At 44.0% G+C, this 27,666-nt stretch overlaps 1 protein-coding gene across 1 annotated transcript in view; it reads left to right on the plus strand.

Annotated features, from left to right (window-relative positions):
- Positions 1–27,666, plus strand: part of smad4b (SMAD family member 4b) — a 112,366-nt gene that overhangs the window by 9,929 nt on the left and 74,771 nt on the right. The window contains exons 2-3 of the mRNA XM_072252196.1: positions 4,739–5,143; positions 25,284–25,458. Coding sequence (XP_072108297.1) covers positions 4,904–5,143; positions 25,284–25,458 — 415 coding nt within the window. The 5' untranslated portion in view covers positions 4,739–4,903. The remainder of the gene's footprint in view (positions 1–4,738; positions 5,144–25,283; positions 25,459–27,666) is intronic.

The following is a 27,666-nucleotide window of genomic DNA, read 5'->3' on the forward strand; positions in this document are numbered from 1 at the left end:
GTATTTTTGAAGATTCCCATGTATTTTAAAATGCTCTCCATTTGAGAAAGAAAATTTACTAGAGACACAAGAGACTGCAGATGTCAGAATCTGGAGCAGTCCACAATGTGCTGAAGGAACTCAGTGGGTCCTTCTGGCCCAACGAGCCCTTGTAACCAATTAACCTGCTAACCCATACATCTTTGCAATGTGGGAGGGAACCGGAGCACTTGGAGGAATCCCATGCAGCACAGGGAGAACGTACAAACTCCTTACTGAGAGCAGCGGGATTTGAACCCATGTTGCTGTCACTTTAATAGCTTTATGCTAACCACTACATTTTTCTGCATGGGAAAGAGAGGGAAGGTTCCTATATAAAACCGTGGATGGAAGAGCTGAAACAAAGCTGGTACGTGAAAACTGGATCCACGTGAGGGAATGATCATGTAAACTGAGGGGTGACAGGTGGAAGAATAATGCTTGAGAATTTCATATTCATGTCATCACATTTAAGATTTATGATTGTTTATGGCCTTTCCAGTACACAAGTGTAAAGGGGAATGAAATAATTGCTGCAATCAGATAACAATAATAATAAAAAATAATAAATATAAATACGTAAGGTTGCTTATATGCTTAAATGATAAAAGTAGTGGTTGTTGGGGATGTGGAAGGGTGGGTTAGTAGGTGGAGGTGGAGGTCTTACTGCTTGTGGAAAGCAACTGTTTTTGAGTCTGGTGGGCCTGGTGTGGATGCTATGTAACCTCCTTCCTGATGAGAGTGGGACAAACAGTCCATGAGCAGAGTGGCTGGGATCCTTCATGATGTTCTGGCACTTTTCTGGCATCTTTTTGTATATATGTCCTTGATGGAGACTGTTCAGGTGGAATGAGATGATGTTCTTTTAATTTGTGTTTAGCTTTGACTTGAGGTTGAGGATCGATATGTTGATGGGGGAATGGGGAGTGGAATTAAGGTGGCTGGCTGCTGGGATATGCCAGCTAGCATAGCGGACGGACAAGAATGTACTTGGTAAAGCGTTGTTGGACTGAGTGATGTAGAGAAATCCACAATGGGAGCACCACAAGCAGTAAATTATACTGCTGGATTCACATGGGAAAGACTATCTCACCTGGTTTTGGGCCCAAGATGGTAGCAAAGAAGGAGGCAAGAGTAGGTGTTACATTTTTTGTGGTTATGAGGGAGGGATGTTCAGTGGCATGCAAAAGTTTGGGAACCCCGGTCAAAATTTGTTACTGTGAATAGCTAAGTGAGTAAAAGATGAACTGATTTCCAAAAGGCATAAAGTTAAAGATGACACATATCTTTAATATCTTAAGCAAGATTACTTTTTTATTTCCATCTTTTACAGTTTCAAAATAACAAAAAAGGAAAAGGGCCTGAAGCAAAAGTTTGGGCACCCTGCATGGTCAGTACTTAGTAATACCCCCTTTGGCAAGTATCACAGCTTATAAACGCTTTTTGTAGCCAGTTAAGAGTCTTTCAGTTCTTGTTTGGGGGATCTTCGCCTATTCCTCCTTGCAAAAGGCTTCTAGTTCTGTGAGATTCTTGGGCCGTCTTGCATGCACTGCTCTTTTGAGGTCTATCCACAGATTCTCGATGATGTTTAGGTCAGGGGACTGTGAGGGCCATGGCAAAACCTTCAGCTTGGGCCTCTTGAGGTAGTCCATTGTGGATTTTGAGGTGTGTTTAGGATCATTATCCTGTTGTAGAAGCCATCCTGTTTTCATCTTTGGCTTTCTTACAGATGGTGTGATGTTTGCTTCCAGAATTTGCTGGTATTTAATTGAATTCATTCTTCGCTCTACCAGTAAATGTTCCCCATGTCACTGGCTGCAACACAAGCCCAAAGCATGATTGATCCACCCCCGTGCTTAACAGTTGGAGAGGGGTTCTTTTCATGAAATTCTGCGCTCTTTTTTTCTCCAAACATACCTTTGCTCATTGCAGCCAAAAAGTTCTGTTTTAACTTCATCATTCCACAGGACTTGTTTCCAGAATGCATCAGGCTTGTTTAGATGTTCCTTTGAACCTTTTGAATAGAACTTTTGACCGGGGTGCCCAAACTTTTGCATGCCACTGTATCTGGAGAGCGAGGGGTTTGGGTAGGGAGGGAGGAGCGGAGAAGGGAATCATGGAGAGAGTGAATCATGTGGAAAGCTGAGTGGTGGGGGTGGTTGTGTAGAATGTGCCCGGTGGTGGGATTCTGCTTTAGATGGTGGAAGTAAGAAGAGTGATATGGTGGGTACATTGGATGTGGAGGTAAGTGAAGATTAGGATGGGTGGGAGTAAGGGTAAGGTGAGATGTGTGTGAGGGTTCCTCAATAGCAGTTTGGGGTCATGGACCCCGTTGAAGCTGGGTGGTGAGGTAGAAGAGGTAAAGGACTGAAGAAGAAGGAATCTGATAGGAGTGGAGAGTAGACTATGGGAGAAAGGGAAGGAGGAGGGAACCGGGTTGGCGAGGTGGGGGGAGGTGATGGGCAGATGAGAAGAGGAGAGCCAGAATGGGGAATGAATCCTTGGCACACTGGTCTCTTTGCACCACTAGTGGACAAGTGAATATTTTTTTATGAGGTACATTGTGCCTCTGAAAGAGGCTGATTTGAGTTGGTAGTACCAAGCTGCTTCACTCTTTAAATTAAACTTTGTATAAGCTGTGAAAGCATTTTTAGATTCAGGAGTTATATCACCTGCGACAGGACGCCTGGCTTCATCTGGCTGTTTCATATCTGTGCTGGAGAATTTGATGCTGATGCCATTGATCAGGATGGGGACGTGGTTAGGCTCTTGAGTGTGCTATTGGAAATGGTTTATTATAGTGACATGTACCAAGATCTAGTACAAAGCTTGTCTTACATACTGTTCATACAGGACAATTTATTACACAATACATTGAGGTAGAACAAGATAAAACAATAAGAGAATGTAGAATAAAGTGTAACAGCAACAGAGAAAGTGCAGCCCAGAAAAAACGGTAATGTGCAAGATCAAAATACAGTAGATGATGATGTTGAACCCATCTTATCTTACCACTTAACCAATTAAGAGGGAACCACTTTAATACTAACAGGGTAGAAGCAATCCTTGAGCATGGACATGTGTTTTTAGGCTTTTGTATTTTCTGCCCGAAGGGAGTGGAGATAATATCTGTTGTGGTGGGGCTTTACTGAGGCAACGAGAAGTATAGATAGAGCCTATGGAGGGAGACCTGTCCCAGTGAAAGGTCTCAACACGAAATGTCGACTGTCTATACTCGTTTCCTTAGATGCTATTGGCCTGCTGAGTTCCTCCAGCATTTTGTGGATGGACGGGACAGGCTATCAGTGATGTTCACTCCTAGGAACTTGAAGTTCTCTATCTCAATACTTTTGGCATAGACAGGAGCATATGCTCTTTTCCCCTTTCTGAAGTCAGTGACCAGCTCTTTTGGTGATGTTGAGGGAATAGGGTGTTGTCATGACACCACATTCCTGTTTTTTATTCACTCGTAAAATCGTAAGATTGTTTACTGATATGAGTAGGCCATTCTGCTTATTGAGCCTAGGCTGACACCTTATTGTCATGATGAGATGTTAACGAGCTGTCTCCCTCTTTTCTGTACTCTAACTCATCAGTGTAGAGCAGAATCTGGCCACACCATCACAGGGAATACAGCAGGGCGCTGAGTTGTGGCAGTGAGTGTTTAAGATCATCAGGGTGGTAATGTTGCCTATCCTTACTGATTGTGATCTGTTGGTCAGGGAGTCAATGATCAAATTGCAGAGGGGGGGCTTTAATAATGGTTTGATGATGAGTTGGCTTGGAATTAAGATATTGAAGGCAAAGCCACAGCCTGTAAACAATAGTCAGATGTAGGTGTGTTTACTATCCAGATGCCGGGGAGATTGCATCCATCATGGACCTGTTACAGCAGAAGGCAAATTGCAGTGGGTTAAGTTGTCTGGAAGGCCGGAGTTAATGCACGCCAACACCAGCCTTTCGAAGCACCTCATGATACTGGATGTCAGGGCCACTGGGCAGTAGTCGTTGAGGCACATTATCTTGTTTTATAGTACTGTCAATTATACCTATATGTTCATTAATGATTAGGATTGACATGATGATTAACTAGACTACACCTGCTTTGCTTTTTATGGTCTACCTCATTTAGGGTATACCTCATTAACTTTCCATATAGCATTTTCGTGGCTGCAGGTGAACCACTGAACCAGAAGTGTGCGCTGGTTTGGGAGATTTTGTATTGTACACTCCCAATAATTTGGAGTGTTGAGTGCTCTCAATTCGTTAATATCATAGGTAACTTGTCAAATTAGCTGAAGATTGGTTCCTACCAAGGTGGCAATGTTGGAAGGTCTGAGACATCATGTTCACTTGGCACTTCTGTTTGAAGATGCTATCAAATGCTTCTGCCTTGTGTTTTTCCCTTCCCTGTTGGACTCTGCTGTTTTTGATTTGTTTGTTACGCCTGCTTTAGCTGCTTAATTGTGCACTGTACACCATCAGGACTATAGAGCATTGATCTGATCTGTTTATAAATTTTATTTGGTCTTTTCTATCTCCCGCTGTTTCTATTTGGCCTTCTTTCAATCTCAGGATTGTTTAAGGCCCTGTTCCTGTCCTGTACTATCTTCTAATGTAAATATTATAACCAATATTCCAGTAATTTAAATGCCAGCTTAGGAAGTTGCAGATGATGAATTTTTTGTAAGTTATATTCTTCATGTGGTTTGTTTTCAAGGTTGCTCCAAGGAAATCTTCAGACCTATTGCTTTGCTGCCTTTGAATATCTCGCTGCAGCGGACAGACTGAGCTTCGTGCCTTTTTGTACACAAGAGCAGGACCGGTTAACTTTAAACGATTGTGCTTTTAAGGACAAAATAAAACTGATTGAGGGATCAGCATCATGTCTATCACCAATACCCCGACTAGTAATGATGCCTGCCTGAGCATTGTACACAGTTTGATGTGCCATCGACAAGGTGGAGAAAGTGAAACCTTTGCCAAAAGAGCCATTGAGAGCTTGGTCAAAAAGCTGAAGGAGAAGAAAGATGAGCTGGATTCATTAATCACAGCTATAACAACCAATGGAGCTCACCCCAGCAAATGTGTCACAATACAAAGGACACTAGATGGAAGGCTTCAGGTAAGTGTTCAGAGGACTTTTTCTTACAAATAACTATTTGTATTAATAGAATGCCTTTCCTGCATATAAACATTCCAAGGAGAATGAAATCTCCAGCACATCTTGGGATAGGGTGCCATGGTAGTGTAGCGGTTATTGTGATTTTATTACCACGGGGTGTGTCAGAATTCAATTCCGCCATCCTTGGTAAAAAGAATTTGTGCATTCTCCTCATGACTGTGCATTTCCACCAGGGTGCTCCGGTTTCCTCCCACAGTCCAAAGCTGTACTGGTTATTAGGTTAAATGGCCATTGTAAATTGGATTAGTGTTAAATAGGTGGGTTGCTGGGCAGTGCAGCTCATTGGGCTGGAGGGGCCTGTTCTGTGCTGCATATATGCAAAAAAAAAAATCATGTCCCGGGAAGAGGAGATAAAAAATAGAGGACATCGAGTTTAAGGTGACAGTTAACAGATTTAAGAATCCTGAGGGGCAACTTCTTCGCCAAGAGGGTGGTGCATATAAGGAATAACGTGCCAGAGGAAGTGGTTGAGGCAGGTACAATAATATTTAAAAGACATTTGGATAAGTTCATGGATAAGAGGTATTTAAAGGGAAATGGGCCACACGCAGGCAAATGGGTCTAGCTTGGTGGGCACCATGGTCACCTTGGGCAAGTTGGGCTGAAGAGCCTGTTTCTGCAACTCTGTATGTAATAGAAGTTGTTATTTCATTGTCTGACAACCAAGTCCAGCTCCTGGCCTTTATAGGTGATCTACTAAGTCTATCGGAACTGTTTCTGCTGACAGGAGAAAGAGCTAAGACGGGTTACTGGGTTCTAAAAACAGTTGCTTTGGGCAGATGGGGCTCATCAGCCGTGGTTGGCATTTCATCTAGGAGAAGGAAAACTCTGATCGCAAACCTCCGCTGCCTTGTGGTTATACCCACTATTGGTGAGGGCTTTGGGAGTAAACCTCGAGGATTGATTTCAAGAGCCGAGAAGTAATGTTACAGATATATGGAACTCTGGTCAGACCCCACTTGGAGTACTGTGCTCAGTTCCGGTCACCTCACTACAGGAAGGATGTGGAAACTATAGAAAGGGTGCAGAGGAGATTTACAGGGATGTTGCCTGGATTGGGGAGCATGCCTTATGAGAATAGGTTGAGTGACCTTGGTCTTTTCTCCTTGGAGCGCCAGAGGATAAGAGGTGACCTGATAGAGGTGTATAAGATGACGAGAGGCATTGATCATGTGGATAGTCAGAGGCTTTCTCCCAGGGCTGAAATGGCTAACACGAGAGGGCACAGTTTTAAAGTGCTTGGAAGTAGGTACAGAGGAGATATCAGGGTTAAGTTTTTTACGCAGAGAGTGGTGAGTGTGTGGAATGGGCTGCCGGTGACGGTGGTGGAGGTGGAAACCATAGGGTCTTTTAAGAGGCTCCTGGGTAGGTACATGAAGCTTCGAAAAATAGAGGGCTATGGGTAATCCTAGGTAATTTCTAAAGTAAGTACATGTTCAGTACAGCATTGTGGGCCGATACTCACAATACACTGGAGGAACTCAGCAGGTCGGGCAGCATCCGTGGAAACGATCAGTCAACGTTTTGGGTCAGAACCCTTCGTCAGGACTGTAGAGGGAAGGGGCAGGGGCCCTATAAAGAAGGTGGGGGGAGGGTGGGAAGGAGAAGGCTGGTAGGTTCCAGGTGAAGAACCAGTAAGGGGAAAGATCAAGGGGTGGGGAAGGGGAAGCAGGGAGGGGATAGACAGGAAAGGTGAAGAAGGAATAGGGGAAAACACAATGGGTAGTAGAAGGAGGCAGGACCATGAGGGAGGTAGTAGGCAGCTGGGGGAGGGGGCAGAGTGAAACGGGGATAGGGGAAGGGAGGGGGAGGGAATTACCGGAGGTTGGAGAATTCAGTGTTCATACCGAGGGGCTGGAGACTACCTAGACGGTATATGAGGTGTTGCTCCTCCAACCTGAGTTTAGCCTCATCATGGCAGTAGAGGAGGCCATGTATGGACATATCCAAATCCTGGGAGATCCTGACTGTTGTCGCGGATGGAGCGGAGGTGCTCAACGAAGCAGTCCCCCAATCTGTCGGGTTTCACCAATGTAGAGGAGGCCGCACCGGGAGCACTGGGAATTCGCCAACTTCTGGTAATTTCCTCCCCCTCCCTTCCCCTATCCCAGTTTCACTCTGCCCCCTCCCCCAGCTGCCTCCTACCTCCCTCATGGTTCCGTCTCCTCCTACCCATTGTGCTTTCCCCTATTCCTTCTTCACCTTTCCTGCCTATCCCCTCCCTGCTTCCCCTCCCCCACCCCTTGATGTTTCCCCTTACTGGTTTTTCACCTGGCACCTACCAGCCTTCTCCTTCCCACCCTCCCCCCACCTTCTTTATAGGTGCCCCCTCCCTCTTTAGTCCTGACGAAGGGTTCCGGCCCAAAACGTTGACTGTTCGTTTCCACGGATGCTACCCGACCTGCTGAGTTCCTCCAGTGTGTTGTGAGTGTTGCTTTGACCCCAGCATCTGCAGAGTATTTTGTATTGTGGGCTCATAGGCCTGTATTTTGCTGTAGATTTTCTGTGTTTCTATGTTTCTAAAGTCCAGAGCTGGAGTCCCTAAGGCAGACCTACGCTGAGTTCAACAGTGACTGGCAATTCCTGCAATGCCACTGGTGCCAAACTGTATTGGTGTCTGCTGTTCCTTTGGATTCATCAGCTGTGTGGAGAGGGGGAGCTTGCTGCAGAGCACAGCTTACTCTCCATATTGCATTACCCTGGCTTGTGTATTGACGTCTAGGACACAACATCCATGGTTGGCGCCAACCCATGGAGGGCCTCTGCTTCATTGCTGTGATTTTTGCAACAACTATTGGGACAAAAATCCATATTGGTTTCTTTTCATCTTTGCGAATTATCAGTAGAAGTCGTTATTTTGGTTAACTGTTTAGATCTTGTTGGCTATTAAACATATATTTCAGTTGCAGATAGTTGTGTCATCTTTGAGGCTTCACTCAGAGAAAACAAAAGCTCAAGTTTTTTTTCCTTCTCTTTATATCTGCTCATTTAGGTAGAGAGGACAGGTGAATAGTGCATGCTCTTCTTGTGGGATGTGGGAAAACGGGGGACCTCCAGTGTCCCTGACCACTCCCAACTACGAGAAGTGCATCTAGCTGCTGCTTCCAATAAACTGCATTAAGGAGTTGGAACTGGATGAACTCTGGATCATTCGGAAGGCTGAAGGGGTGATAGATAGGACATATAGAGAGGTTTTTACACCCAGGGTGTCAGGACCCAGGAAACTGGGTGATGGTTAGGAAGGGGAAGGGGTTGAAGGAGCCAGTGCAGAGTACCTCTGAATGTCCCCCTGAACAACAGGTATCACTTTGCATATTGTCAGGGGAATGACTGAACAGAGGAAGGTCACAGTGGTCGGGTCTCTGGCACAGTCTGCGTCTGTGACTCAGAAGGGAAGGAGGAAGAAGAAGCGCACCGTGGTGATAGGAGGTTCATTGGTTAGGGAAATGGATGGGATCTTCTGTGGGCGAGAATGAGATTCCTGGATGATACGTTGCCATCTGGGATATCTCAGATCGAGTCCTCAGCATTCTTAAGTGGGAGGGTGAACAACCAGATGTTGTGGTTCATGTAGGTACCAATGACATGGATAGGATGAGCGATGAGGTTCTGCAAAGGGAGTTCATGGAGTTAGGTGCTAAGTTAAAGGGCAAGACCTCCAGGGTTGTGATTTCAGGATTGCTACCTGTGCTACGTACCAGTGAGGCTAGAAGTAGGAAGATTATACAGCTTAACACGTGGCTAAGGAGTCGGTGTAGAAGGGAAGGCTTAAGACTTTAGATCATTGGACTCTCTTCCAGGAAAAGTGGGACCTGTACAAAAGGGACGGTTTGCACCTGACCTGGAGGAGAACTAATGTTAGCAGGAAGGATTTTATAAGGCTGCATGGTGGGGTTTAAGCTAGAGCTGCAGGGGGGTGGGAGCCAGAGCGCCAGAACAGTTAGTGGAGAAGCTGTGGAGGCAAATGTTGGTTAGACCTCAGACAAAGTAAAGAATCAAAAGGTTGACCATGGTGTGAAAATCAAAAAGGGTGAATACAGGACTGAAGGTGTTGTATCTGAATGCGTGCAGTATACGGAATAAGGTAGATGAACTTGCATTACAGTTGCAGACTGGCAGGTATGTTTTAGGCACTGAATTATGGTTGAAAGATTATAGCTGGAGCTTAATGTCCAAGGATACACATTGTATCAAAAGGATAGGCAGGAAGGCAGAGGGGGTGGCATTGCTCTGTTGGTAAAAAAAAAATGAAATCAAATCATTAGAAAGGGTGACATAGGCTTAGAAGGTATTGAATCATTGTGGATAGAGCTAAGGAGCTGTAAGGATAAAAAGACCCCAGTGGGAGTTGTATACGGACCTCCAAACAGTGGTAAAGATGTGGCCTAAATAGAAAATGGGAGATAGAAAATGCTTGTCAAAAGTGCAGCGTTACAATAGTCATGGGGGATTTCAACATGCAGATAGACTTGGAAAATCAGGTTGGTGCTGAATTACAGGAAGGGACATTTCTAGAATGCTCACGAGATGGCTTTTTAGAGCAGCTTGTGGTTGAGTCCGCTAGAAGATCGGCTACTCTGGATTGCGTGTTGTGCAATCAGCCAGAATTGATTAGAGAGCTTAAGGTAAAAGAACCCTAAGGGTAAGTGATCATAATATGATCTAATTCACCCTGAAATTTGAGAAGGAGAAGCTAAAGTCAGATGTATCAGTATTACAGTGGAGTAAAGGGAATTACAGAGGCATGAGAGAGAAATTGGCCAGGATTGATTGGAAAGGAACACTGGCAGCACTGACAGCAGAGCAGCAGTGGCCAGAATTTCTGGAAGCAATTCAGAAGGCTCAGGATATATACATCCCAAAGAGGAAGAGGTATGCTTAAAGGAAAGATGATACCACCACAACTAACGAGAAGTCAAAGCCAACATACAGTGTGTACAAACACATATACAATACTGGAGGAACTTAACAGGCCAGGCAGCATCTATGGGGAAAAAAAAGCACAGTTGACATTTTGGGCTGAGACCCTTCGACAGGACTGGAGAAAAAAGATGAGAACTAGATTTAAAAGATGGGGGAGGGGAGAGAGAAACTCAAGGTGATAGGTGAAACCAAGAGGGGGAGAGATGAAGTAAAGAGCTGGGAAGTTGATTGGTGAAAGAGATACTGGGCTGGAGAAGGGGGGAGTGCAATAGGAGAGGACAGAAGGCCATGGAAGAAAGAAAAGTGGAGGAGCGTCAGAAGGAACTAATGGGCAGGCAAGGAAATAAGATGAGAGAGGGTAAAGGAGATAAGAAATGGTGGTGGTGGGGGGGAGCATTACCGGAAGTTCGAGAAATAGATGTTCATACCAGCAAGTTGGAGGCTACCCAGATGGAATATAAGGTGTTGCTCCTCCAACCTGAGTGTGACCTCATCACGACAGTCGAGGAGGCATTGAATAGCAATGAGGCCACACTCATGTTGGAGGTGTTAGGGTACTTGGAGGCACACAATAAAATAGGCTGTAGTCAGCATGGATTCCTCAAGGGAAAATCTTACTTGACAAATCTGTTGGAATTCTTTGAAGAAATAACAAGCAGGATAGACAAAGGAGAATCGGTTGATATCGTGTACTTGGATTTTCAGAAGGCCTTTGACAGGGTGCCATGTAAGGCTGCTTAACAAGCTACGAGCTCATGGCATTACAGGAAAGATTCTAGAATGAATAAAGCATTGGTTGGAGGCAAAGAGTGAGAATAAAGGGAGCCTTTTCTGGTTGGCCGCCGGTGACTAGTGGTGTTCCACATTTGTGTTGGGACCATATCTTTTCCGTTATATGTCAATGATTTGGATGATGAAATTGATGGCTTTGTTGCAAAGTTTGTAGATGATATAAAGATAGGTGGAGGGGCAGGTAGTTTTGAGGAAGTAGGGAGCGACAGAAGGGCTTCAATTAGGAAAATGGACAAAGAAATGGCAGATGGAATATGGTAAACACAAAATAATCTGCAGATGCTGGGGTCAAAGCAACACTCACAACACGCTGGAGGAACTCAGCAGGTCGGGCAGCATCCGTGGAAAAGATCGGTCGACGTTTCGGGCCGGAACCCCTCGTCATGACTGAAGAGGGAAGGGGAGGGGCAGAGGCCCTATAAAGAAGGTGGGGGGAGGGTGGGAAGGAGAAGGCTGGTAGGTGCCAGGTGAAAAACCAGTAAGGGGAAAGATAAAGGGGTGGGGGAGGGGAAGCAGGGAGGTGATAGGCAGGAAAGGTGAAGAAGGAATAGGGGAAAACAAAATGGGTAGTAGAGGAGGCAGAACTATGAGGGAGGTGATAGGCAGCTGGGGGAGGGGGCAGAATGACGTTAGGGATAGGGGGAGGGAGGGGGAGGGAATTATCGGAAGTTGGAGCATTCTATGTTCATACCAAGGGGCTGGAGACTACCTAGACAGTATATGAGGTGTTGCTCCTCCGACCTGAGTTTAGCCTCATCATGGCAGTAGAGGAGGCCATGTATGGACATATCTGAATGGGAGTGGGAAGCAGAGTTGAAATGGGTGGCTACTGGGAGATCCTATCTGTTGTGGCGGACAGAGCGGAGGTGCTCGACGAAGCAGTCCCCCAATCTGCATCGGGTTTCACCGATGTAGAGGAGGCTGCAGCAGGAGCACTGGATGCAATAGATGACCCCAACAGACTCAGAAGTGAAGTGTTGCCTCACTTGGAAGGACTGTTTGGGGCCCTGAATGGTGGCAAGAGAGGAGGTGTAGGGACAGGTGTAGCACTTGCACTTACAGAGATAATTGCCAGGTGGGAGATCCATGGGGAGGGACGTGTGGACCAGGGAGTCGCGGAGGGACCGATCCCTGCGGAAGGTGGAGAGGGAAACATAGAAAATAGGTGCAGGAGTAGGTCATTCGAAAAGATAGATCTTGGTGATTGTCATGCTGACTTACAGCAGACTGAAAAGCTTGAGCATGTAGATATTAAGGAAGAGGATGTGCTGGAGGTTTTAGAAAGCATCAAGTTGGATAAGTCATCGGGACCGGACGGGATGTACCCTAGGCTACTGTGAAAGCGAGGGAGGAGATTGCTGAGCCTCTGGCGATGAGCTTTGCATCATCAATGAGGATGGGAGAGGTTCTTGAGGATTGGAGGGTTGCGGATGTTGTTCTGTTATTCAAGAAAGGGAGTAGGGATACCCCAGGAAACTACAGATCAGTGAGCCTTACTTCAGTGGGTGGTAAGTTGGTGGAGAAGATCCTGAGAGGCAGGATTTATGAACATTTGGAGAGGCATAATATGATTAAGAATAGTCAGCATGGCTTTGTCAAAGGCAGGTCGTGCCTTACAAGCCTGATTGAATTTTTTGAGGATGTGACTAAACACATTGATGAAGGAAGAGCAGTAGATGTACTGTTTATGGATTTCAGCAAGGCATTTGATAAGGTACCTCATGCAAGGCTTATTGAGAAAGTAAGCAGTTATGGGATCCAAGGGAAAATTGCTTTGTGGATCCAGAACTGGCTTGCCCACAGAAGACAAAGAGTGGTTGTAGATGGGTCATATTCTGCATGGAGGTCAGTGATCGGTGGCGTGCCTCGGGGATCTGTTCTAGGACCCTTACTCTTCTGATTTTAAAAAATGACCTGGATGAGGAAGTGGAGGGATGGGTTAGTAAGATAGCTGATAACACAAAGGTTAGAGATGTTGTGGATAATGTGGAGGGCTGTCAGAGGTTACAGCGAGACATTGATGGGATGCAAAACTGGGCTGAGAAGTGGCAGATGGAGTTCAACCTAGGTAAGTGTGAGGTAGTTCATTTTGGTAGGTCAAATATGATGGCAGAATATAGTATTAATGGTAAGACACTTGGCAGTGTGGAGGATCAGAGGGATCTTGAGGTCAGAGTCCATAGGACACTCAAAGCTGCTGTGCAGGTTGACTCTGTGGTTAAGAAGGCATACGGTATATTGGCCTTTATTAATCATGGAATTGAATTTAGGAGCCGAGAGGTAATGTCACAGCTTCACAGGACCCTGGTCAGACCCCACTTGGAGTACTGTGCTCAGTTCTGGTCACCTCACTACAGGAAGGATGTGGAAACCATAGAGTGCAGAGCAGATTTACAAGGGTGTTGCCTGGATTGGGGAGCATGCCTTATGAGAATAGGTTGAGTGAACTCGGCCTTTTCTCCTTGGAGTGATGGAGGATGAGAGTTAACTTGATAGAAGTGTACAAGATAATGGGAGGCATTGATCGTGTGGGTAGTCAGAGGCTTTTTCCTCAGGGCTGAAATGGCAAGCACGAGAGGGCATAGTTTTAAGGTGCTTGGAAGTAGGTACAGAGGAGATGTCAGGGGTAAGTTTTTTATGCAGAGAGTGGTGAGTACGTGGAATGGGCTGCCGGCGACGGTGGTGGAGGGGGAAACAATGGGGTCTTTTAAGAGACTCCTGGATGGATACATGGACCGTAGCCCTCTAAGCCTAAGTAGTTCTAAGGTAAGGACATGTTTGGCACAGCTTTGTGGGCCTGTATTGTGCCGTAGGTTTTCTATGTTTCTGTTGGGGCTGAGAGGAAAATTGGATTCAGTGGTCCAAATGGCCTAACTCTGCTCCTATATCTTATGTTCTTTAGTCTTAATCTTGATGTGGGCTGCTTCTCAAATAATCTTGTTTGGTTCATGTTAAAGTTATTACAGCAATGCCTGTTACTGAAAAATTTACTCCTTTGCAAAGAGTAGGGGAAAATAATGCAATTTAAAGATGTTCAAATGGGAATAAATAAACTTGTGGGGTAGAGATACGTCCGTTCCTAAAGGAGGTGTAAGGCATTCCTTCCCTCCGCTAGCATGCAGGTGTAGCAAGATGTAGCACCTGCTTAGCCCCCTAATCAGTGTCACATGAAGCCATGGGAGCAGGCGGTGGATAGTTGTATGAGCTGCTGGTGTATATTACAAGTCCTGGTTATGTGACAGTCTCTGAAGAATATTGATAATGGCTAGGGTTACCCTTCATGTAATGACACTGCCCAGAAGAAGGGAGTGGTAAACTACTTTAGAAAAATTTGTCAAGAACAATCGTGCTCATGGATAAGACCATGATTGCACATTTCAAACGACACAGCACATAATGATTAAGTTTGTGACTAAGGAGAAAAGAAAAAGCAGTGACATTAATAACAATTCTTAACTGTACTGAACATCTTGGCTCAAACAATGCCTAAAGATTACAAAAAGAAGTATTACTCCGTCTTCATTAGCCTGTGTTTTTTAATTATTTATGCATTGATCCACTCTTTGAGATATGGTGTTCCCCACATTAACAACTTGTATGAGATTTGCGTTATTTCAAGGTGCTGAAATCAGTAATTGCCAATGCATGGGAGCACACTTTTTTAATCAAAAATGTTGATGTAAGACCTGACTATTTGATATTTCAGTTCTCCTGGATATTTGGTGACTTGCGCTTGGTTTTGAATCTTGGCTTTACGTAGCTTAACCTACATAGCTTCATCTCTTAAATATCCTTCTTGTCCTTAATATTTCGGTTATGTTACCAGAGGAAATGGACTTTTTTGTGTCTATGCTAGCAAATGTTTTCCTCATTTTAAACACTGTTAGATTAACGTCTCAATCTTCTGTACTTGAGAATTCAAGCCAAAGCTTATGCAACATGTCCTGTTGAGTTCTGCGATTGTTATACCCATTCAAGGTCATGTATTTTTGTGGGTATACTGCCCAAAAGTGAATATAGTACTTCAGATGATTAGAGGTCTGCATAACTGAACAATACATTTCTTTCCACAAGAAGAAACAGATGTTCTGTTAAAACTTTTGACTCTTCCTTGTTAATACCTGCAGGATTTTCATAATCTGAAAACCCAGATCTCTCCAGCTTCTCCACAGTTGTCACTATAAATACATTACTCAAGTTCAAGTATAGTTTATTGCCTTTCATCTGTTCAATTGTATACCATCTAATGAAACAACTTTCCTTTGGACCAAAGTGCATTGCTTTGTACTGAATATAACTCACACACATAATGTATAAAGTGATATTATCACCATAAATTAAGAAATAATAAAGTGCATGTAGATTTAGAATTAGAATATTATTTCTTACAATGTGATGGAGTAAAAATATTTGTTGTATTTCTGTCATTATGTACAAGCAATAAGAAAGGGAAATGAGGGAGGATATTGCCTAAACACTAAGACTGTATACATAATTGTTTTGTATACATGTATGTACAGTCAGATCAATGTGTATTGATACATCTGATGGACTAGTGAAAGAAGCCCGGCCTGTTGGTCCTGGCCTTAATGCTGTGAGACCATTTGCCAGATGGAAGGAGTTGAAATAGTTTGTGGTTGGGGTGACTGGAGTCCCTGATGATCCTTCGGGCCCTTTTTGTGCACCTGCTGCTGCAAATTTCCTGAATAGGTACACTGGGCTATCCACACCACTTTCTGCAGTGCTCTGTGATTGAGGCTAGTACATTTCCCATACTAGGCGATGACACAGCCAATCTGGATGCTTTCGATGGTGCTCCTGTAGAAAGTCCTGAGGATCTGGGGATGCATGTCAGACTTCAGCTATCTGAAGTGAAAGAGGCGCTGTTGTGCTTTTTTCACCACACAGTCGGTATGTATAGTCCAGGTGAGATCCTCTGTGATGTGTACACCCAGAAACTTGAATCTACTCACTCTCTCAACTACAGTCCCAATTGATGTCAATAGAGGCTAGCCTGTCTCTGTTCCTCCTCTAATCCACAATCAACTCCTTTTGTTTTTTTCGACTTTGAGAGAGAGGTTGTTTTCTTGGCACCACTGTGTCAGGGTGTTGACTTCTCCTCTGTAGGCTGTATGACACCAGTTTGAAAGTAAACAGTATAACACTGCTAGCACATCATATGTGATGAGACCTGGGTGGTAACAGGGAGTCCAGTTGTCTAGGGGAAGAAGCTATCTCTGGTCCCAATGGGTCCCCTCCAAATGGGTGTGGGGGGAGGGGGGAGAAGCAGGGGTCAAAGAGATTGTTGGATGGATAGGAGGGATCATTGATACTGGTTAGGGCCCTGCGTATGCAGCACTCCTGGTAAGTATCTCTAATAGGAAGAAGGGAGAACCCAGTGATCCTCTCGCAGTTCTTGCAATCCTTTGTAGAGACTTGCAGTCAGATGCCACACTGTTCCCGTACCAGACAGCTTGTGGAGACACACTCGATGGTGTTCCTTAAAAATTGGTTAGGTTGGTAAGTGGGCGGGGGGGGGGTGTTTAGGGCTTCACTGGCCTTAACTTCCTCAGGAAGTGGAGAGTGGAGATGCTGTTGTGACCAAAGAGCTGGTATTGAGGGAGCAGCTGAGATCATCTGCATACTCAGAAACTCAGTGCTCCTGTCTCTCTCCACAGAGGAGTCACTTGTCTGCAGTGAGGGGTGGTCAGCCTGCGCCTTCCTGAAGTCCCCAGTCAGCTCTCTGGTCTTCCCCATGTTGAGATTCAAGTCATCATGTTTTCTGTAGAGGGAAATCTTGCCTGACTAATTTGTTAGAATTCTTCGAGGAAGTAACAAGCAGGATGGACAAAGGGAGGCATTGGATGTCACTTACTTGGATTTTCAGAAGGTGTTTGATAAGGTGCCACATATGAGGCTGCTTAACAAGATAAAATCCTATGGTGTTATAGGAAAGATACTGGCATGGATAGCGGAATGACTGACAGGCAGGAGGCAACAAGTGGGAATAAAAGGGGCCCTTTCTGGTTGGCTGCCACTGACTATTGGTGTTCCTCAGGGGTTAGTCTTGGGACCACTGCTTTTCACATTGTTAATGATTTTGATAATGATTATTGGCGAAGTTTGCTGATGATACGAAGGTGGGTGGAGGGGTAGTTGGTACTGAGGAAACAATGTGATTACAGCAGGACTTAGACAAATTTGGGAGAATGGGCAAAAAAGTAGCAGATGGAATAGAGTGTTGGGAAATGTATGAAAATGCATTTTGGTAAAAGGAACAATAGTGTGGACTGTTATCTAACTCGGGTGAAGGTTCAAACATCAGAGGTGCTGAGGGACTTAGAAGTTGTGCAAGACTCCCAGAAGGTTAACTTCCAGGTTGAGTATGTGGTAAAGAAGGCAAGTGCAATGTTGGCATTTATTTCAAGGGGATAATTCTGAGCCTTTATAGAACACTAGTCAGAACGCTCTTGAAGTATTGTCAACATATTTTGGGCCCCATATCCCATAAAGCATGTGTTGTCATTGGAGAGAGTCCAGTGGAGGTTCATGATGATGATTCTGGGAATGAAGGGGTTAACATATGAGGAGTGTTTGGCAGCTTTGGGCTGGTACTACTGTGGGGATCTCATTGATACCTACCAAATGTTGAAAGGACTAGATAGGACTAGATACGGTGGGGTGTCCAGAACTTGAGGGCACAGCCGCTAAATTAAGGGGTGACCCTTTAGAACAGAGGTAAGGGAATTTTTTTTGAGTCAGAAAGTAGTAAACCTGTGAATGCTCTGCCACTGACTATGGTGGAGGCCAAGTCTGTGAGAATATTTAAGACAGAAGTTGGCCAGGGCATCAAAGGAAATGGCGAGAAAGCAGGTGTATGGGTTTGAGTGGGATCTGGGATCAGCCATGATGGAATGGTGGAGCAGATTCAATGGGCTGCATGGTCTAATTCTGCTCCTGTATCTTATGGTCTTGTATCCTAGAGGGGAAATATGCTTTTGCAACTGGAGAGAATTTTAACTAGATTGGCAGGAGGGTACCACAGGGATTTCAACTTTGATAAGCGTGAGGTGATGTATTTTGGACTGTTGAACGAAGGCAGGATTCATAGATGTGGAACAGAAGGACCTGGGAGTACAAGTACACATTTGGCTGAGAGATTCAAGATAATTTATTGTCATTCTTCAGCACGAGTGTAAAAGAGAACAAAATGATTGTTGTTCTGGATCCAGTGCAGCTTTAAAAAAATACAATCTGCATAAAAACCCAATACGAAACAAATAAACCACAGCAAATATAAATATAAAAGTAATCCTGTTAAAATGTACAAGGAACTATTATATTCATAAACACAAGAAATTGTGCAGATGCTGGAAAACCAAAGCGACACACAGAAAACATTGGAGGAACTCAGTGGTTCAGGCAGCATTTATAGAAATGAATAAACAGTCGCCATTTCGGGCTGAGACCCTTTTCAGGGCTAGACTGTATGTACATAAAATGGTGCTAGATAACGTGTGTCTAGTGGTGGTTGGGGGTGTGGAGGGGTGCGTTACTGGGTGGAAGTGTTGTACAGCCTGATTGCTTGGGAGAAGTAATTGCTTTTCAGTCTGGTGGTCCCGGCGTGAATACTATAATAATATATGACTCTCTTGATTGTAAGGGTTTTAATCCTATTGTTTTAATAGTTTATAAATAACTCTTTTCAGGACAGGAGTAAAATTGAGCCTATTGTTCCCACCATCTCCTGCCACATAACCAGTTTCCTAAAGAGGGATCTGCTATTTCTGAGTGTTAACTTTAGTTAGGTTTCTTATGAGGGCCTTTTGTGAACTTGTGAGTAAATCCATGTCAGTTACTCAGCTCTGTAGTGATATGTTTGCCAATTAACCTGACTCTTAAAAACTCTCACTCATTATTTACTTGCGCACAAGGAGAACAGCATGACCCCTGTCCACCATACCATTCTGAAGAAATTACATTTTTGTACAGAACTGGTCAGCAGTTACAGATATTGATAACTTTCAAATTCCATATTTGCAAGATCAACCACCGTTCACAATAGGTTTACCACTGATGATACTTTGAAGTTGGTGAAGCAGTTGTTCCTTAGTTGGTACGTGTGCCTTGAATCCTTCCTTACATTCTCAAAGCGTCACAGTAAGCCACAGTGGCTCCTTTTCTTTACTGTGCAAATGGAAGCTATGCTTTTCTAAGACCTTTCCTAAAAGATCTTTCTTGCCTGATCTGCTTAAGATATATATATTCATTGAGAATATTCTCAATTCAAGATTGCCTAATGTCATTTCCAGTACACAAGTGTAAGAGAGAACTAAATAAATGCTATTCCGGATCCGATGCAGCACACACAAAAAAAAACAAATAAGATTATTAACACAATAATAATAAAAAGCTCAATGAATATAAATACACAAGAACTTATGTATATAGATTGATTGTGTGTCCATAAAGTGATGCTAGGCACGCGTCTGTACATCAGGTGACAGGAAATGATAAAGTAGTGATAGTTGGGGGTGTGGAGGGGTTGGTTGGTAGTTGGATATGTTGATCAGCCTTACTGTTCGTGGAAAGTAATCTTTTTGAGTCTGATGGTCCTGGTGTAAATGCCTTGTAGCCTCCTCCCTGATGGAGTGGGACAAACAGTCCATGAATAGGGTGGGTAGGATCCTACATGATATTGCTGACCTTTTTGCCAGCACCTTTCTGTATATATGTTCTTAATGACAGGTTGGCTAGTGCTGGTGATGCACTGGGCAGTTTGACTACTCATTGTAGAGCCTTCCTCTCTGCCGCAGTGTAGTTTCCATACCCTGCAGTGATGCAGCATGTTCAGATACTCTCTGCTATGCATTTGTAGAATGATGTATGCATAGACCATCTCGCTTCAGCCTCCTCAGAGGGTAGAGGCATTGGTGAGCTTTCCTGATTGTGTAGGATGTGTCCAGGGCCATGAGAAGTTGTGTGTAATGTGCACTCCCTAGAGTTTGAAACTGCTGGCACTGGTGTAAAGAGGCATGTGAATTTGATAACCATCTCCTTTGCCTTGTTGACATTAAGGAAGAGGTTATTTGCGTGGCACCAGGTCTCAAGCTCTTGTGCCTCATCGTTGTTGGTAACCAAGGTAAGAGATCAGCATTAGCGATTCAGTGGCCTATTCTGGTTTCCACTTGAACTTGCTACATACAATGCAAGAGGTCATTGTGTTCATTGTGCCCATGCCAACTCCCACTAGTACAGTTCCATTCGTCCCGAAGGTTGATTGAAGTCTAGTGGTCAGGGCCCAAAGTCCTGAGTCCAGTGTTTGGAAATCCATGAGTCCGCTGGAACTGGGGCCATGGACAGTCTGTCCTGGGTTAGAGGACTGTGTGCATTGGTGGTTGAGTGAGTGGGAGGGAAGAACAGGATTTGTTTTGCTGTTGCTGTTTTGTTATGTTCTGTGTTGTTCTGCCGAGCATTGTGGGCATGCTGTGCTGGTGCTAGAATGTGTGCAGATATCTGCAGGCTGTCCCCAGCATATCTATGTTGATTGTTGACGCAAAAGGCACATTCCATTATGTGTGCTGATGTTTGGATATACATGTACCAAATAAAGCTGATCTTTATTTTTCCAACTAGCTGGGGTCCATGCTCCCCACAGCTCACTTCTAGTGCTCCGGGGTCCTTGGTTCTTGTGCTCACTTGAAAAACAATGGGTTCACTAGAACAACTGTTGTGTAACCACTTTAAATGAATAAGTGTTTTATTTTATTTGGAGATACAGTGTGACACAGGCCCTCCAAGATGCGCTGCCCAGCTTCCTCCAACTGTCCTGACAAAGGATCTCGGCCCGAAACGTCGACTGTACCTCTTCCTATAGATGCTGCCTGGCCTGCTGCGTTCACCAGCAACTTTGATGTGTGTTACCTTCAATTTAAACCTAGCCTAATCACAGGTCAATTTACAATGACCAATTACCCTTCTAACCGAAGGACATACAAACATCAAACAGAGGTCAATGAGCTCTGACGCCCCAAGCTGTAATAGTATCGTGCTAATTGCACACGATAAGGACTAGATAGGGTGGATGTGGAGAGGATGTTTCCTATGGTGGGGATATCTATAACTAGAGGGCAAAGCCTCAGAATTGAGGAACGACCCTTTAGAACAGAGGTAAGGAGGAATTTTTTTAGCCGGAGAGTAGTGAATCTGTGGAATGCTCTGCCACAGTGGTAGAGACCAAGTCAGTGGGTATATTTAAGGCAGAAGTTGATCGCTACCTGATTGGTCAGGGAATCAAAGGATTATGGTGAGAAGGCAGGTATATGGGTTTGAGTGGGATCTGGGATCAGCCATGATAGAATGGGGGAGAGGCTCGATGGGCTGAATGGTCAATTTCTGCTCCTATGTCTTATGGTCTTAGAGACCCCAGGTCCAGGGGGGGTGGTGTGGTGTGGTAATCTTTAATTACTTTGCCCTGTATGTTTTTGTTTGCTAATAAGAGTTCCTTCCTTTCTTTCATGCATGATATCAGGCTTCTTTAGTGATGTTGGAGCTGCACTCGTCCAGAAGTGGAGAATATCCCATGAACTGTGCCTTGTATAGCATGGGAGGCAACAATCCCTGTAATACTTATTTACAGCTACACAGACCAGCTATTGCTCTGAGTGGAAAATTTTTACACGGCCTGAAAACTGCGTGGCACTTTAAATGTATTTTTGGAATATGCATATCAAACAGAAATCACAGCTCACAACACAAGTAAATGATGGCATGCAGTCAGAACAACTGATAGGCACAATAGCAGAAGTAAAGACTAGACAATATTGGTGTTCAGCGGGCTGGCACTTTATTAACACTGGGCTACTGACTTCCATTCTGTGTTTATTGTTACAATTTATAACAGTATTGTAACTTGATACAACCAACACACATCAAAGTTGCTGGTAAACGCAGCAGGCCAGGCAGCATCTGTAGGAAGCGGTGCAGTCGACGTTTCAGGCCGAGATCCTTCGTCAGGACTAACTGAAGGAAGAGTGAGTAAGGGATTTGAAAGTTGGAGGGGGAGGGGGAGATCCAAAATGGTAGGAGAAGACAGGAGGGGGAAGGGATAGAGCCAAGAGCTGGACAGGTGATAGGCAAAAGGGGATACGAGAGGATCATGGGACAGGAGGTCCGGGAAGAAAGACAAGGGGGGGGGGACCCAGAGGATGGGCAGGAGGTATATTCAGAGGGACAGAGGGAGAAAAAGGAGAGTGAGAGAAAGAACGTGTGCATAAAAATGAGTAGCAGATAGGGTACGAGGGGGAGGTGGGGCCTTAGCAGAAGTTAGAGAAGTCGATGTTCATGCCATCAGGTTGGAGGCTACCCAGACGGAATATAAGGTGTTGTTCCTCCAACCTGAGTGTGGCTTCATCTTTACAGTAGAGGAGGCCGTGGATGGACATGTCAGAATGGGAATGGGATGTGGAATTAAAATGTGTGGCCACTGGGAGATCCTGCTTTCTCTGGTGGACAGAGCGAGATGTTCAGCAAAGCAGTCTCCCAGTCTGCGTCGGGTCTCGCCGATATATAAAAGGCCACATCGGGAGCACCGGACGCAGTATTATACTGACTAAAATATGCTGAAGCCCTGAAGTGTTTCAAAGTAAAGGTTGTGGTAGATTTATAATTATGTGGGCACGTGGCCAAGTGGTTAAGGCATTGGACTAGCGACCTGAAGGTCGTGAGTTCGAGCCCCAGCCGAGGCAACATGTGTTGTGTCCTTGAGCAAGGCATTTAATCACACATTGCTCTGCGACGACACTGGTGCCAAGCTGTATGGGTCCTAATGCCCTTCCCTTGGACAACATTGGTGTCATGGAGAGGGGAGACTTGCAGCATGGGCAACTGCTGGACTTCCATACAACCTTGCCCAGGCCTGCGCCCTGGAGAGTGAAGACTTTCCAGGCGCAGATCCATGGTCTCGCAAGACTATTGGATGCCTGCATTTATTTATTTATTTATTTAGATTTATAATTTAGAAAATTATTAGATTATATCCATTAACACATAATTACTGGGTATTTCATGATTACATTAACATAGATTTCAAAATTATATCTGTATTAGCATAATTTCAATATTGTATTCACTTTATATAAAATATCATCAACAAGACACTGTGCATGGGAGCATTTCAGTTACTACATGGTCACACACCTGGGAGCTTAGAGGGTACATTTGTGGGAGGGTGTTGAAGTGTGAAGAAGTGAGTCACTCACAGGGAACCCAATCTCTGACTTGCTTTGTAGTCATGGTATTTCTGTGGCTTTTCAGTCTGAGTGTCCCAAAATATTGAAGTAAATGACATCATTAACCATTGAGATTGTACTGAATCGTCTGCTGTTCACCTTTGATCTTTAGGGTATAAAAATATGATGTACTTTTGGGTTTGTGAGCCTCTACCAAGAGCATCTCCAAGCGAATGTTTGTTTGTTGTTATGAATAAAGACTTGTATATCCACAACTCCAGTGTGTCTCCTGCAGGATGTTGATGTTGGGAATTCCATTACTTAATGCCACTGAATGTTGAAGATAGGTGATTGACACTCTTTTTGGAGGTGTCATTGCTTAGAACTGTTACGGCGCAAATGTTTCTTGCCAGCTATTAGTCCATGGTTGCTTTTTTCTTGGTTCTGGAGTGTGCAGGCCTGAATGCTTGAAACTGCAGTGATCAAAGCAATTCCAAATTGTCCTACTGTTTATTTCTTGCCAACTGTCAGTGACAAAAATTACTGCTATTTGAACACAAATGCATGCAACTGATGCTATTTAATAACACTAACAAGAGAAAGTCTGCAGATGCTGGAAATCCGAGCAGCAGACGCAAAATGCTGGAGGAACTCAGCAGGCCAGGTAGCATCTATGAAAGAAAAATGCACAGTTAATGTTTCAGGCTGAAACCCTTCGGCAGGACTGGTGGGGGAAAAGCTGAGGAGTAGATTTGAAAGGTGGGACGAGGGGAGAGAGAAACACCAGGCGATACATGAAGCTTGGAGGGGAAAGGATGAAGCAAGGAGCTAGGAAGTTGATTGGTGAAAGAGACAGAAGGCCATGGGCGAAAGAAAAGGGGAGGGGAAGGAGCACCAGAGGGAGGCAATGGGCAGGCAAGGAAATAAAATGAGAGAAGGAAAAGGGGATAGGAAATGGTGGGGGGGAGGCATTACTGGAAGTTTGAGAAATCAAAGTTCATGCCATCAGATTGGAGGCTACCCAAACAGAATATAAGGTGTTGGTCTTCCAACCATGGATGAACATGTTGGAATGGCAGTGGGAGGTGGAATTAAAATGGGTGGCCACTGGGGGGATCCTGCTTGTTCTGGGAGACGGAGCGTAGATGCTCAGCGAAGCCGTCTCCCAATCTATGTCAAGTCTCACTGGTAAACAGGAGGCCATACCAAGAGCACTGAACTCAGTATATGACCCCAACACTCTCACAGGTGAAGTGTCGCCTCACCTGGAAGGACTGTTTGGGACCCTAAATCGTAGTGAGGTAGGAGGTGAAGAGGTAAGTGTAGCACTTGTTCCGGTTGCAAGGGTAAGTGCCAGGAGGGAGATCAGTGGGGAAGGACGAATGGACAAGGGAGTCACGTAGGGAGCAATCCCTGCGGAAAGCAGAAAGTCCAACTGGATCCCACCACCAAACATGTCTTCCCCACTTTTAGCTTTTTTCTCCAGTCCTACTGAAGGGTTTCAGCCTGAAACGTTGACTGTGCTTTTTTCCATAGATGCTACCTGGCCTGCTGAGTTCCTCCAGCATTTCATGTGTGCTATTTAAAAACTGATCACTCTAAGCATGGTGTAGAGTCTAACGGCCACACAAATGCACGTGACTGACGCTAGTTAAAAACTGCTCAGCAACAGTCTCCTATCCGAATTAAGCAGCACAGTATTCCAAATAAATGAGGGAATCCTGGCTATTTTCTTGATTAGGTTTTGTTCTTTAAGATTTGAGTGGCTGTCCTGATTAACCGAAGACCCAGTCAACTGGAACCCATTGTATTAGAAAATAGTACGAAATTTAGCTAACATTGAAATGCAGAGAAATCTAATATGGTAAATCATGTATTTTAAGTAGCAAATAATGATAAAGAACATTTGTTGTCTGTTTTGAGTTCAGTAATTTGACTGTTCCCATGATTGATTTTCTACATAGCCTGATCTGTTCTTTTTATTTAATTGAAGTTTCAAATTCATATTCACAGTATTAGCTATTGCACTATTCCCAGGTTACTTCTGCACAATTAATTATTGTATAGTTTATGATGACTTTTGTGTGTATGTATAAATATATATCTATATATAAAAAAAATCCTGTCTTCCCCAGGTTGCTGGACGGAAAGGTTTTCCACATGTGATTTACGCCAGGCTCTGGAGATGGCCTGATCTTCACAAAAATGAACTCAAACATGTAAAATATTGTCAGTATGCATTTGACCTGAAATGTGACAGTGTCTGCGTGAACCCTTATCACTATGAGCGTGTGGTTTCTCCTGGCATTGGTAAGGGCTTCTGTTTTATTTTCTATACGTATGTACTAACAAATCTGTAGTGCGTGAATTAGCTACTTGTGGTCAGGTGCCTGGGACAACATTGACTTTGTGTTTATTGTCATCTGACTCTACACATATTCGACCATAAGAAACAACATTCCTCCGGACCATGGTGCACCCACAATACATATGATGTACATAGCACATAAACAAAGTATTATCACAATTAAGTTAGTAAAATATAATTCAAAATACATGTGAAGTATGCGGCACTGGTAAAAAGTGCAGTATACAGCTTGCTATACTAGTGATGGGACCTTGGTACTGGCAGGGTATTCATTAGTGTCATGGCCTGTGGGAAGACTTACTTTCACTATAGCAACACCTCAGTGAGGAGCAAGTCTAGGTGCAAGCTATTTCTGGTCCTCAGTGCAATAAAGATTAGAAGAAGAATAGTTAGTTGACAACAGAGTTGGTGATGTACTTTGTAAGCAATAGCGAAATGAGGAAAAACTGAGGGGTCTTCCATAGATTTGGAGTTCTTGGCCAGAAATTGGAGCAGTATGCAGTACTCAGCCTTGATGTAAATCTTCATACTATCCCTGCTACAAATCAGAATCAGGTTTATTATCACCAGCATGTGATGTGAAATTTGTTAACTTAGAAGCAACAGTACAATGCAATACATAATCTAGCAGAGGAAAAAAATAATAAATAAAATAAAATAAAGAAGTAAATCAACTATGTATATTGAATAGATTACAGAAAAAGTGCAAAAACAGAAAAACTGTATATTTTAAAAAAAAGAGTGAGTTGAGTGTCCAAACATTCAATGTCCATTTAGGAATTGGATGGCAGAGGGGAAGAAGCTGTTCCTGAATCGCTGAGTGTGTGCCTTCAGTTGGGGTGTAGATAAGGTAAATACAAGCAGCAGAGTATATAGATAGGGTAACTAACAAACAGATTTCTTCCACTGAGGTTGGGTGAGACTAGAACTAGAGGTCATAGGTTAAGAGGGAAAGGTGAAATATTTATGGGAACATGGGTTCCCATAAATATTTCACCTTTCCCTCTTAACCTATGACCTCTAGTTAACATGGGTTCCCATAAATGGGTTGTCACTCGAGCTGGTGGGAGTATGGAACGAGCTGTCAGGAGAAGTGTTAGATGCGGGTTCAATCGCAACATTAAGGAAAGTTTGGATAGGTACATGGATGGGAGGGATATGGAGGGCTCTGGTCTGTGTGCAGGTCAATGGGACTCAGCAGTTTATTAGCATGGACTAGATAGGCTGAAGTGCCTGTTTCTGTACTATAGTGTTCTATGACTCTATATTAAGAAAAAGCAAGTGAAGGTTGATGGTGAGGGGATTTTCATCATGATTTTCATCATCATTAATCATCCTTGCCACCTTTGGTTATGTTATTTTGATATGTAAGTAAGGCATGATGAATATCAAAACAATTAGAATTGGAAAAACCTGAATTAATAAGTTCAACAGCCTTCCACCTTAGATTTATACTAATTTTGATGCTTTTGTGTATCATGTTTCAAATTTTGTTTAATAATCTGGTATTTATTAGTGTTTTGAAAGTGTTTTGGTTGGAGACTGCTCATGCCACTGCAGCAAATGCTGCAGATTTGCCCATCGTCATAGCACAGAAATAGGCTCTTCAGCTCAGCTACTTCATGCTGAACTATTAATCTGCCTAGTCCCATTGACCTGCACCTGGACCATCAGCATCAGCGATCGCTCGTAGTCGAGTATGATTCTTCTCCTGGTGGTTGATCTGGTCACTTGTGGATCTTGAAATGACTGAAGAGACCGATGCGTGATTCACAAGTCCTATTGCATTGTTGGCAGGTGCCAGTCATTGAAGTGGTGGTGGATGTAGCTGGTTGGGCCAATTTCTCTTAAATGTTGAAATTGAACCTGAATCCATCACTTTTACTGGCAGCTCATTTCACATTCTCACTACCCTCTGAATGAAGAAGCTCTCACTCAGGTTCATCTTAAGCATTTTTCTATTTACACCTCTGATAATTTTGCGTACCTCTATCAAGTCTCCTATATTCTCGTACACTCCAGGGAGTCAAGTCCTAACCTATTCAACCTTTCCTTATAACTCAAGTTCTGGCAATATCCTTGTAAATCTCCGCACTCTTTCAATCTTATCTAGGTCTTTCATGTAGGTAGGTGGCCAGAACTGCACACAA

This window comes from Mobula birostris, chromosome 3, assembly GCF_030028105.1.
Source record: "Mobula birostris isolate sMobBir1 chromosome 3, sMobBir1.hap1, whole genome shotgun sequence".
NCBI lineage: Eukaryota > Metazoa > Chordata > Chondrichthyes > Myliobatiformes > Myliobatidae > Mobula > Mobula birostris.